At 37.7% G+C, this 13,860-nt stretch overlaps 1 protein-coding gene across 10 annotated transcripts in view; it reads left to right on the top strand.

Moving 5' to 3' along the window:
* The window catches only part of LOC140524823 (ankyrin repeat domain-containing protein 26-like), a 90,712-nt gene extending 79,368 nt beyond the window's left edge, over nt 1-11,344 (top strand). For 7 of the 10 annotated variants that reach the window (XM_072639624.1, XM_072639625.1, XM_072639622.1 and 4 more), the window contains 4 exons: nt 3,960-4,072; nt 5,985-8,027; nt 8,309-8,412; nt 9,666-11,344. In XM_072639624.1, coding sequence (XP_072495725.1) covers nt 3,960-4,072; nt 5,985-6,120 — 249 coding nt within the window. In that variant the 3' untranslated portion in view covers nt 6,121-8,027; nt 8,309-8,412; nt 9,666-11,344. Of the gene's footprint in view, nt 1-3,959; nt 4,073-5,984; nt 8,028-8,303; nt 8,413-9,665 lie in introns of all 10 variants that reach the window. The other 3 variants (XM_072639621.1, XM_072639626.1, XM_072639627.1) reach the window with 3 other exon arrangements.
* Nucleotides 11,345-13,860: the final 2,516 nt, after the last annotated feature.

The following is a 13,860-nucleotide window of genomic DNA, read 5'->3' as shown; positions in this document are numbered from 1 at the left end:
AATTTCTAGTCTGACTTTTTATAAATTTTCAATTTCCCAGAGTTCCCGAAGGGCAAATAGAAATTTAGCATTAAATCATTTTGTTGTTATTATTAAAAATCATTAGAATGAAAGCAACGTTAAGCATAGAAGAGTTTCAGTCAAATTCTCCTAAAGTGTTCCCTTTATTACTATGGAATATATTTTTCCATCATCAGTTGCTGTCTCACACTTACAGGCAGTGACAGGTGTGGCATTCTTCATTACACCAGCCAAAAAGTACAGAAATGGATATTTCTCATATGCTCCAAAACACATTTTCAAGCGAGTACCCATTACCGATGGTAAAGTCATCGAAATCTATGCCAAAGTGGCCCAAAATAGGTTTTGATGATGAGCTTTTTCTCTGCTTAGACGTACCTTGAGGGAAAAATGGATAGAATATTGGGTGTGGGGTTAGAAAGTCCTGACTTCACATGTGACCTCAGATCCTTATATATCTGATCCTATGCAAGTCACTTAATCTTTCTTACTTTTCTCAACTATAAAATGAGGATTATAAAAGCTTCTGTTTCCCAGGGTTGTTGTGAGGATCAAATGATTATAATTGTAAAAGTGTTTGCATGGTGCTTGGCACATAGTAGGCACTTAATAAATTCTTGTTTCTCTGCTCTGAAAACGTAAAGGCAAATGTCCATTATATGCAAATAATCATTGCCTCCCACATTTTGATAAGTTCCTCCTAATGTTACAAAAGTGTTCTCTTACTTGATTAGCTTCAGTATACTTGTCTTATCTAAGAAATAAACGTGAGATCCAATCTCATTCTTCAGCAAACTCTTTTCTTTCATATTTTTATGCTTGAGAAATTTTTCTAAGTTTCAGAAGACAGTATTGGAATGAAATAAGTTTTGTTTCCCAATTACCTCCCCTGTCACTCATTCTCTTTCTTTGCCTCATCTTCTTTTTAACCCATATTGATTAAAATATTAACCTTCAAAAGCTTTTGGCATCAGGCTGCAGTCAAGAAACTAGGTGTGAAGTGAGCCCTAGAATATATAACAAGGAAGCAATAAGTTAGAGTCCATCTTTAGCAATATGAATTAGCACAGTTAACTGCAATTCAGGGCAAACTGAAGCCATTGCTTTTCTAATTTCCCTGACAATTTCCACTATAAGATACTTGATCCAAATGACTATTTCTTTGTGGTTCAACACTTCATTCATTCGTGAATGAAGGGCAGCTAGGTGGTGCAGTGGATAGTGCACCAGTGCAGGAGTCAGGAGGACCTGAGTTCAAATCTCACCTCAGGCACTTGAGACTCATTAACTGTGTGACCTTGGGCAAGTCACTTAACACCAATTGCCTCATCTTGGGTCATCTCCAGTCATACTGATGAATATCTGGTCACTGGATTCAGACGACTTTGGAGGAGAAATGAGGCTGGTGACCTGCACAGTTCTCCCTCACTCAAAAAAACAGAGTGAAGTGCAAATCATGTCATTATTTCTCTGATGGCATTGTCTTCTTTGTCAACGAAGGACGGACAACAATTAGTGAATGCCAATTATGTAAATTACCCTATGATAGGTGCAGACTGGGTTACCAAAATTATGTGGAAGACATGCCCTCTCTCCTTGAAGAATGTGCATTCTCTCTGGGATGCCAGCGCAAAATATAGGAAGTTCCTTTACAATACGTGGTAGCATATTAACAATTGCTAACTGAATTGTAAGCATGCAAGTATTTATAAAAAGTAGAGATCACTATAGCTGGAGATTAGAGCAGATGGTATTTAATCCAGTCCTGCTCTTCTCAACACAAAATACTACTCAATGCAAATTTACTGACTTAGCAACTCTACTGGAACAAGTGACAAATAGGTAAATTCAATTTATGTTTTGCATACACACACACACACACACACACAGACACATACACACACACGTATAAAACCTACACCTGAAAGTGCCTTTTTCCCAGATTTTGAGCCCTGCCTCAGGACCTTGCCATCCATATGACTTTGACAAATGGTTTTCTGTCTTTAGGCTTCAGATTCCTCGTTTCTAAAATGATGTACTAGCTCAACACTAGGGCCCCTTTTTGCTCTAACACTCTGACGATGATAAGCGAGTTTACTGCAGTTGTTGCTCCTTACTTCTAGCCTAGTCAGCTCTTGTAAATCTACGGTGAAAAAGTATTTATTTAATTCCTGCTATATTCTTACACAATATATCACCGATAGATACTGAAATAATAAAAGGTGTAAGTGAGTGATGGTACAAAATTTCAAAACTAACAAGAATGGCATACTCTCTGTGTGCTGCCGAACAAAATATCCAAGAATATGGTGAAGGCAAGGATCACTGTTGCAAGATACCAAGAAAAGCTTTGAAGAAAGGTTAGAAATATGAGTTGCCTTTGATATACGGGAAGGGTTCAACAGGACAGATGCGCAGTAAAGTCCAGGAAACTAGAAGAAGCACAGGAGGGTGAGGAGGGTTGCTGTAAAGAAACTAGAAGTAAAAGTTGGGGAAAAAATAATGAGGTCAGATTTTAGACGAAAGAAGGCAGAGAATTTTAGCCTCAATCTCCTGGCCCATACATAGCAGTCCCAATATGATCTAAACAGTGTTTTATAATGATTTACTTAGCGTCTTGTAGTAAGGTTTGGTGTAGGGGTAAAACTAGAACAGAAAGACCCTGTAGTCCTTTTGGTTTTAATTAAACCACAGGCGAATGACAATATCGTTGTGCTTGTTTCCCAATGTGGAAAATGAGAAAGTTGGATTAAAATATCCACCCCCCTCAATTTTTAATCCTCTCTTTGAGGTACTAGTCCAAGACTAAAGTGGTAGCCATGAGATAGAAGAGGAAAGACAAACACTGTGAAAGGATAATAAATGACAAATCAGATAAGAGCAAGAGAATCCTATGTTTCAGTGAAGTCATGGACTTAGAAAAAAGATTTTGGCAGAGAGAACTTGTGCCTATTGGGAATGCATTTTAAGTAGTGGGAAGGTAATACAGATTTCCAACACTAACATAAATGATGGTGTGAACCTGGGCCAGCCTTGTAACCTCTGGGTACTCGAAGTCATTCGCCAAGACTCTTAGAGTTGCAGATTCTCAATTGCAGGTTGAGGGCAGGAATTCCTTGCATTGAGAGATGGAATTTTTCACTGAGAATTCCGCATACCAATTAAATCACAGTACATATGAAATAAATAAGTGAACAATCCTAGGTAAATAGACGAATGAAAGAGGAATAAGAGATGAAGAAATGGCAGCTGTTGTAATCATTCAGTGGAGAAGTGTGGAAGCAAAGATGAGAAATAGGAGTGAATCTAGAAAGGGCAGCAGAATTCAGAAGAATGAGGAGGGTTCTTTTTCCTGTGTACCACAGAAAAGATTACCTGGCTCATAATCTAAACCAATTGACGGGTTGCATCTCACTTAGTCAAATAGAAAGAGATTTGGAGAGTAGTTTTCCAGCCTTACCTGAGAATACATATATAGACATCTCAGCACAGGAATGCTTACAACATGGGCCGGTTGCGCCAACACTGAGGCGGAATGAAGATGAAGGGAACATTTCCATTGGCTCTAGAGAAAGGAGAAAAGCCAGCGTTCCACCACGGTGTTGTATGTTGGAAAACTTGACCCCCTTTCTATTCATACTATGCATTTCTACCATTTTTAAATTTATTAATATTATTAGTATAGGTAATACTTTTATTGAAATCAAATGAGAACTTTCATTGATTTAAAAAAAAAGAAAGAGTTTGTTGTGAAATCTCAGGAAAGCTTTGTTGTTTAAAGTAAGATGAATCGTTTTCAAATCTCCTTATATTTGTTGAGGTTTTACAAACTATGCTTTAACTAACATTTACAGTTGTATCTGGAATTGATGAAAAGCATCCTCTTTAGAAATGTCAGTTGAGTTGTAACATTTTTCTCTGTAAAAATATTTTTACAGCCTTATACTGAAAGGGAAAAGTTGAAGAAACTCACTGAATTAAATCAGTCCCTGGAAAATCGTCTAGAACGAGAACTGAAGAGAAATGAAGAATTAGAGAAAGAGCTCAGTGGGTAAGACTCCTTTTTGTAGGCTTTTTCATCCAAACATTAAGTAAGCAAGGACTTAATTATTTTGTTACATCCTAAGTACAAATTCATTTTATGTATTAACCATTGCATCAACAATTACAATATGTATAACTCGAAGTGAAGAAAGAGTTTTTCACTTTCATTTTATTCACTAAATTACTGGTGGAAAACAAGCTTTCTGCCCTGCGACTTTGAAGCTATAGTAAAATTCTGTATAGCACTTGTACCTTAAAGTGTGTTTTCTAGAATTATACTATACAGCATTTGACAGTCTCTTGTTAAATATATTGTTTCTGCACATAAATGTTTCTGTCAGGTAAGTCTCTAGGTTTTCCATCCTAATTTATTTCCTTCATTGTTTACTTCGTTTTGTTCATTTGCCACTCATTCAAAAAGTATTATTCAATATCTGTTGCATATGAAGTACTGTATTTGTCTCTGGAGGGACAGAGGTGGATCATTTAAGCAGTTCCTGCTTTGAAGGTGATTCTAGTAAAAGAGGTAACGTAGGGACTCAAATAAGATGTTCAAATAAGAATGAGGTAAGTGCTTAAGATTTTTCCGAAGAAAATGAAGTCAGAGACTGAAGGAGACATAGGCTTCTTCTGACATTGTAAGATCAGCAACATTCCATTAAGGATATGACTTTTGAGCTAGACCCTACAAAATATCTTGCCCTGGAAATGAAGGCCCTTCAGAATGTGGCAGCAGCCTGCCTTTCCTCACTTAAATTATGTTATTCCCTCTTCTACAACGTAAGGTGCTGTGAAACTGTACTATTCTCTCTCCTTCACATCATGCCCTGTGCTTTCCCATCTCTGCCCTGTGCCTGTGATATTCACCCATGCCCTCTGCACTCATCATCCCCCAAGTCCACCTCTTCCTTGCGGCCTATTCTGATCTCTGTTGTTGATGATGAATGACCTTTATCATCAGATTTGACATCAAAATATCTCTTACACTCCCCCAAAGCTCTTACATTTTGTTCTATATCTCAGTTATCTACACATATATCTTACATTTCACTTGAATGAAAGCATGAACCAGGGTCTGTCTAAATTTTGTATTCCATCACAACCTTTAAGCATAAGCATTTAATGATTTCTAATTGAGTTACAATAGATGAATTTTAATTGAACAGGGCAAAAGCCTATCACTGTTGAGATGTAAGATCCTCTGACCACAGGCTAGAGGCTGCCATTTCATTGGCGGAGGAGAGTTTCTAAATCATCATGCATTTTCCAGGACAGTAATTCAGTTGTGTTATGGTTAAATTAGGTTTTGGCGGGCTTCTATTGAACTCCTTTTTGGAGTACTAGTTCCAAATGCATTCCCTGTTCCAACCAGTCAATTCAGAGAGTAACTTTTGGGATCCAATTGACTTTTCAAGTTAGGGACTTCCTATATTTACATCACTAAAGGAACATTTTAAATGAAATTTTGTATTCTAATATTAAATGACATTATTAGTGTTTTGTGAACTGAGACCATTGAATACTTCACCAACTACTTTACAGAGATCTACAATTAAAATGACCAAGGCACAACACATTACTGCAAAATATCTGTTTTTCAAAATAAATGTATTACTGGAAGGTATCCCTTTTTCTGCAAATATGACAGCATAACCAATGATCATTTAGCGAATATTCTACAATGAAGTTATGTTAGTCAGGAGCTGAGGATGAATGAAGCGATTAGTGAGGCGTCTGTTTCTCTGCTTTAGTTAACAAAATACTGTCCGTTGAGTTGGGTGACGTCAAGAACTCTTTACGGATTTATTTTCCCTTCTATGACTGAAAATAATTTAAGGGAGTGGATCAAAAATAAGACTTTTTTGTATAATATTTAAATTATAAAAAGTTTCACAAAATTTTTCTGTTCATTCTCACAGATATAAAAGCCTGTGTATAACAACAAACAATAAATCAAGAGAATATGAAGCGATCTTTTCTTCACTTTCCTCATCTTCAAAGCTATCATCATCTTCATCATCATCACCTTCTTCATCATCATCTTCATCTTCTTGAGACATTTTTATTTTCCCTGTGGAATCTTGCCAACAACTCCCGGAGCATATCGTTTGCCAGACATATTTAAGATTTTCATAACATCTTCCTCTTCATCATCTGATTCTGCATCCTCTTCCAGAGAAGAAATCTGTTGGTGATGTTGCAGCAAAAAAATGCACAAAAATGAAAACAAAATGGAAAAGATTCAAAGCCGTCCACAACAAAACCAAAAGGTCAAGAATCCTTCAGACAGCAGGACAAGACTCCCAAGACTACCACAGGACCTACTCCTCGAGAGGATATTAAAGCAAAAATGAATATAAGCATTGAAAAGGGTAGTTCCCTCCCAAAAGTGGAAGGCAAATTCATCCACTATGTAAAGAATTGCTTCTGGATGTCTGATCAGGAGGCTATTCAAGATCTCGGGATGTGGAGGAAATCTCTTTAAGAAAATAAGTTTGAACAGTTTGTTAAAATTTTCCTTCTTATTTCTGTAACAGTTGATATCTGGCTGTCCTTTTCTAATGCAGAGTGAGAACTTTCCCTACCCAGTCTGAAATATGTCATCCAGATTACGTTGCCAAGAATGTGTTGTCCAAAATGCTTGTTTAGTTTTCAAAGATGGAACTCCACCCTTTGCTTCATTTAAGTGTATATTGAATGTTATTTTAGGGCATGGTTGTAGTGGTGGTCAGACAAATGGAAATGGTGGGGAGACAGAAGTATATATGTGAAATAAAGTCAGTATTTTAATAAAGTAATACAAAAAGAGGGTGAGAATATGAAAAAGGAGATGTTGTTTCCCAGAGGGGTCTGAAGCAACTATAAGCCCAAACAGAGACACTTAAAATGGTCCATCAACTTCTCAGATTGCTTTCAAAGCTCTCCATGTTGATTTTTAACAAATTCTTGATGCACAAATAGATGACTTCATTGGGAAATCAGTATTACCTGTAGAGATTCTATATTTTGGCACATATAGGTAAACCAAAAATTTTTTTTAGTGTTAACTAAGTAGAAAGGAATGCAGTGTGGTACATTGGCAAAATGGTGCTCTTGTTGTAGAGACAGAGGATATGACTTCACATCTTGCCTTTGATGCTTATGACCTTCAACAAGTCACTTAACTTTCCGAGACCTCAGGTGTTTTTTTTTCATCTTTGAAATGAGCCTGCTTGATTAGGAGGCTTCTGAGATCCCTTTCAGTTCTCAATAAATATATAATCGTATTAAATTATTTTAAGTATACCATATTTTTCTTTTTACTGTCCACTACAGATTAGTCCTTCTAGGATGAAGCAGATATTTTGAATATTAGAATATCATTCTCATTTCATTGAATGACAACACTTCAAAGTCTAAATTATTTCTGGAAATGTATGAAAGGACTACAGAAATATATAACGCTTTGTAAATAATCTTCTCCCAATGGTGACAAGCAGAACTGAAGAATGCAGGGACATCCTATTGACCCAGAGCAAGTCAATTGCCCTACTGTCTAATCCCTTCAGTTTCTATACAGATGAAAACTCATCTAAGGAATTTATTGGAGGGGAATGGATAGAAAGCAAATATTGCAGGAGGTTTTAGATTAGAGTTTTGGACAGCCAGAAGACACTATTTCTTCATGAAAAAGGTTTAGAGCAATCTTCCTTGCTATAAATACTGGTGACAATGGTTAGTAGGTATTATAGGCTGCCTATAAAGTTCAGAGCCTCAGGAATATATTTTAGCCTCGGCTGAGTCACCTCCTTTCCCCTCCAGAGACTGCATACCTGACTCATTTGGTGCTACTTGAATCCTGGGAGAAAGACTGCACAAGCACTGCCTGGGATAATCACCCAGATTTGCTACCCTGAAAACCAACCGACTAATTTCCAATATCAATTTATAGAATGCAAGTTTGACGGTTTCTTTAAAATCAGGTTAGTAAGAAATCTCAGATTTACACGTATCTGTTTGGTTTTTTAGTTTCCGAGGACAGTATGAAAACCTTTTTCTTGACTCAATTTTTTTTAATATCATTTACTAGGAAAGGATCTTAATGGAAATAACTCAATTATGGAAAAACTTTAATAGCCTACATACTTTAATTCTTTTCAGTAGTTTCTTGCAAAAGTCACACAATAATGATAGCAGTAATAAAAAAAAAAAACACCAAACATTTACGAAAAATTCTAACCATTTTTGTGCTTTGAAAGCACAGAGTACTAAGGAGAGGCTAGCTGAGACGAGACAACAACTCGTGAAATTTAATATACTGGAAACCAAAAATCTTCACAAAGGAGTGTGGATGCTTTCTTGGCAAAGGTTAGTCATTTGGAATTTTTTGTCTTCCTTTATATTAAAGCTATAATCTAAAGTAATTAATCTTCGTTAAATTACCTGGTTAGATATTTGAATGCGTCATATTGATTTTTGTGAGATATTAAAATGATCTACTAAATATTGTCCTTTTACCTAATAATATTTTGAAGTGCTAAATCTTGAGTATTAAAACTTTTTTTTTTTAGATCTACCACTATCGTTGGTGAACTTCTCAGAAATAGTTATACCTAGTTTTACTCAATTTATGTGACCTTGACAAGTGGCATTCATATAATTATTCTTTACATGGAATACTATTTCCCCACCAGACAGTACTTAAAGAGAGGCTTGATCTCCTCCTATTTACTTTCCCATGGCAATGGCATCTTAACACTGAAAATACAGTCTACCTGTGATTTTTCTGGGTTTTTTTTTCAGACCTTCTTAAACAACTACATAAACACAAAAAACCTTACCCACAGGAACGCACCCTCTTTTTTTCCCCAATATCACAGAGAAATTTTTTTACAAAGCGATCACATGTACTATGAAGAATTATTTCCTAATTCAGTTTTTTTAGTTCATATTTGTATAAAGACTTTCTTCAACTAGGGTTAGAAGTTTACGAGATATTGGATGTCTATGACATCTTTCCCTTTGGAAAATATGCCCATTACTAAGGACCTCCCAGTACTAGCAAGCTAAATGTTATACAGTAAACATTTAATCCAGCAAATGTTTAGATTTTTTGATGACACTGCTAAAATACCCCAAAAATGTAGATATTGAATGAATCGATCTATTCATAAAGATGAAAGGATTAAACTTTTGAGGTCAACAACTGCATCATTTAGATATGATAAGGAAACATGAATGTTACTTAATAAACCCGTCTTCCCTGTGAAGACTTGAATGAAAATATTCATTTTGAAAAGCAGTAGTTTTGCAATTTTGAGTAAAATATGCCACGTGAAAGTCTCCTTCTTGACCATCAGTTGGCCACTTTGTTTTACTTGTACATAGACAGGAATTATATTTACTCTTTTGCTTTGAGAATCAGCTCATCTTCACTACTTTTTTGCTAGTTTCACTGAATCTTTTGGTGTAAGATCTATACATGTGTTCTTATTTCTTCAGCTCCTTGATCAACAATCTGGTTTCCCCTTCTTAAGAGATTTTGAGTTCTGTGTATTATCTAGAGTTCGCTATTCCTCATGTACGTCATCGTTCTGACTTGCATTTTAATGTTATTTCAGATGCAGAAGGAGTATGAAGAAAGATTAACTAGGGAACTTAACGATGGTATGTCCAAATTGCTCACAGATAAAATGTTATGATTTGATGTTTTACCTGATTTTTAAATATGCTGGAACTCTCTCACAAAGTTGTTGCTTCAGTGTCATCTCACTCTTCTTCATCACTTTGAAGTAACCTTGGATTCTTCTATGCAGGTGATTTAACAGGTTCTTTCCAATAAGCTAGCAGATTTTTTTCCAATAGGCTAGAATAAGCACGAGCCACCTTCTGGCTGTTTCCAGAAGACAAGGCTGGCCAATTACAGAGTGACTTAGATCCTGAAGACTGGTCAGTAGGTAATGCAGTTTTTGGCCACAGCATCCCATGAAACAGAAGAGCGATCGGTCCTCAATTCTATGTAGGGCCTTCTGATCTTCAGATATGAAATTATTCAGTGACTTTAGGAGAATGCAATCAAGATTGCTGTTCAAGGTTTGTTTGGCCTAGAGTGCCATTAAACTCATATTCATTTCTGAAATTCTATTATTTTATTTAATTCTGTGATTCTACTGTGATTTTACAGAGGAGGGTCATGAGAGGAGGAAAACATACTAAGAATCCCACAACTCAAAAACCATCTACGAATATCAGTTGAAGTGTTAGAATCTTAAGTTATTCTGGTTGTCCAGTGACCAATACTCCTGAAAGAATAAAGCAATATTCATACTGAAACCCTTGCCAACAATTTAAGCAAAAAATAGAAATTGTAGCTAAATGGAAGTGCGGTTCGCATTTTCCTCAAATAGTCAAATGAAACAATTGGCCTGGTTGGTTGGATTGTGAGCTCAAAGGTAAAAGTCAAGCAATTCGTTATGCTAATTAAGTAGGAAATAGAGCTCATTGTGACCATAAGTAAACAGATCGCCACGAACATATTTATAATTGTACTTCTCATAGTAATTTTTGCAAAGGATGACAAAGCAGTATTACATTAACAATTTGATGAATTCTTCCAAAATCAACACACATCTTAAGTGTAATGATAGTTACTGACATTATTAAAGCACTTTTAACTTTTCAAAGCATTATGCAGACATGATCTGACTTGAGTTTTCATACAACTCTGTACGGTAGATGGTTTCCAGGTAAACTTGAGTTCATGTCCTCCCTATCCGATGATATATGCTACCCATGACACCATGGGCAAGTCATTTGACTTCAAAGTGTTCAGGAAACGTTGGACCATTGACCGTTTTCATGCTTCTCGCATGCAGAATTTTTTCACATGAATCATTTGTTCCAAGCAAAATTTAGAAATTGCACACATACATAAATATGTTGTGTGTACACAGATACACACACACACACGTGTATGATGTGAATTGTTCTTCTTACTTTTTCCACCAGCTACTGATGAACTTTTTTTTTATATCTCCAATAGGATCGGATTCCTCCAGAATGCCAAAGCCAAATCAAGATCCAGAATAATGCTCACTTGAAAGGAAGAAATAATGTTCATTTGTGTAATGAACTATGTTTAATAATGTGTAATGATTTTCCACTAAGAATATGAATGTGAAAAACTCCTAATGTATTTTAAAATATGTTGTGTCGTTTGAATATGTACAATGTGTATATATTTGTATTCATATGTATGTACAACTGTTTATTAAAAACTTCTATTTCTTTATATTTGTAACTCTCCCCCAAGTTGTTAATTGTTACTAGTACTCTAGAAACCGCTAAATTGACTAAAATTCTTTAGTCATCTATCTTTAAAGGCTGTAATGTGTTTTCTATTTAAGAAATTAACAAAAGATAGACAGTTTTACTAATTATTGATATACAATTGCCAAACTAATTGCGAATTTTAATTGAAGATGAGGACGAGCCTACTTACAGATGTCTTTTTCTTCAATTTTGTCGTTGCTGGAGAAGCCTGGGCTGACATCTATCATCAGCCTGCTGCTGATTGCGAACATCTCAGTGGATCAACAGAGGCTCCCTCAGAGCTGTTTTGACTGGCCTCTCTCGAATCAATAGTGATTTAGAACATTTTTCCATATGACTATGAATAGCTTTAATTTCTTTCTCTGAAAACTGCCTGTTCATACCCTTTGAACATTCCCCACTTAAGGAATGACTTCTGTTCATGTAAATTCGAATTCTTTTTCTATACATTTTAGAAATGAGGACTTGATCACAAACACTAGTTATAAAAATTCTTTTCGAGTTTTCTGCTGAAATCTTTCTGCTCTCTTCTTCCCTATTCCCCGCAAAACAAAACCCCACAAAAACAGGATAAGTGGGGAGGGGGGTGTAGTCAAGGTGATGGAGTGAGACTACGTACTCACCTAACTTCTACCCCAATTTTCTTCACATATCACTAAAAAAGATTATCCCAACAAATTTTAGAGTGACAGAATCCACTGGCAGACAGGAATGTGGCAGATTTCCAGTCCAGGACTGGCCAGAAGGTAGACAAGAAGGATCTGTTACACAGAACCGGGAGAGCCCAGAGTGCACAGGCCATACCAGCAGGAACCTCAGGGGCAGATTGAAGCAGAAACAGCAGTGCAGATTCTCAAACATATCAGTTAAGGACAGGAGTGCAGCAGAACTGAGGGAGAGAGAAGCACGGAAACTCAAAGTCAGCTCCTCCTGAGACTATAAGCCCACAGATAAAATGTAAGTCACTCACCTGACCTTCTGGGAGCTAAGATAGCAGAGTGATCTGTAAGTGTCTGGACACTCCCCTTGTTGACTTTCAAAAACCCAGAGAATACTTCTCCAGGAAAAGTCCTGGAATTAGTGGGATCAGTTGAAGGGGTGAACAGTCTCCTAGTTCAAGGGACTAGGAAAATCATAAGGAGACACCCCGTTGCTGTGGCCGTCCCAGATGGCCAAGCTCAGAGAACCAGGAGGAGATCCTGAACCCCAGAGGGAGTGAAACCCATAAGCACCAACACCAGGACTCCAGGTGTACCTTATTTCAGCCACGGGAATTGAGAAGACAGTAACGCAGAGTTCACCAACCACTGAGCCTGCCTGTACTCTAGTTCAGGAGAGGAGGCCCACTGCAGTCAGACCATCCCTCCCTCACACCTCATGCAGTGAGCTCCAGGGAAACTCAGGCCTCTGTTCAGGTCTGTGCTCTGTACGAAGTTGCTGTACACCACTTGACCTCCTGTTGGCCCATCTGCAGACAACAAGAAAGGACTTATGTCCCCTCCACCATCTGTTGGGGTGGTGCTGGGAGCAGTGAAGGACAAGGCAGCCGAACCTGCCTCTGGTCCTGCCTGAGTATCCCATGCCACTAGTGTGGCCTTTCAAGGCTCACTAGATCCTTGGCTGACTGTGGGCTCTACGGGAGACAAGCAGCATGGGAGGTTTATGGGAGAAACCAGGATCACTCCAGAGAATCTGTTAGGTGAAACTAATGTTTTTATGGGAAAATCTACTGGTCTTCTGGATGTCTCAGATCTGAGCCCACTTATGATCATGGCCATAATGAGAAGTGTACCCCAAATGGGAGCGGAGCCTGCAGGGATGTCCACCATAACTGTCATTCTTACAGTCTCTGAAATAGAATCTCTCACTGTGGAGGTCATCATGGGGACGCTGGTAGACTGTTGATTTGCTAGTAACATCAGACTCACTAACCCATGAACTGTGCTCCTGGAGGAGAATGCTACAAGCAGAGGAGTTGGTTAGTTATGTGGGCAGGTTTGGTGCTATTGTCACAGGGGTATCCATTTTCTCTCAGTGGAATAATACCCAAACTCCTGAGCTACACTTTCCTCCCCCATGCACATCATCAGCACTTCCTCCAGTAGAGCACACTCATCAGCCCTGCTCAGGCCTTGAACCTATGCTGTGGCTATTTCTTCTCGAGCCTCCTTACTGCCCTGATCCCCACACCAAAGACTACTGTTGCAGCATTCAAGCTTAGTCTCTAGAAACATAGCCCTGGCCTACCACGGTCCCCACAGGTGTGTCACTCTCCTCATATATTTTTTCATCGAATTCAAGCTCATGCTTCATTTCACTCTCTCCTTTCCTGTACAAGGGTACACTTTCATCCCCCAGATCCTCTCCAGATCTGGAAATGTGACCCAATCCTCTCTCTCATTCTTCTCTACTGTCATGTGTCCATGTACTCCATTGGTTCCCCAGGTACCATTCCTTCATGATGCATAACTCAGTTGCCTCTCA

Source organism: Notamacropus eugenii, chromosome 2, assembly GCF_028372415.1.
Source record: "Notamacropus eugenii isolate mMacEug1 chromosome 2, mMacEug1.pri_v2, whole genome shotgun sequence".
Lineage (NCBI taxonomy): Eukaryota > Metazoa > Chordata > Mammalia > Diprotodontia > Macropodidae > Notamacropus > Notamacropus eugenii.
The sequence above is the reverse complement of the archived record's forward strand: the minus strand, read 5'-3'. Positions and strand labels throughout refer to the sequence as shown.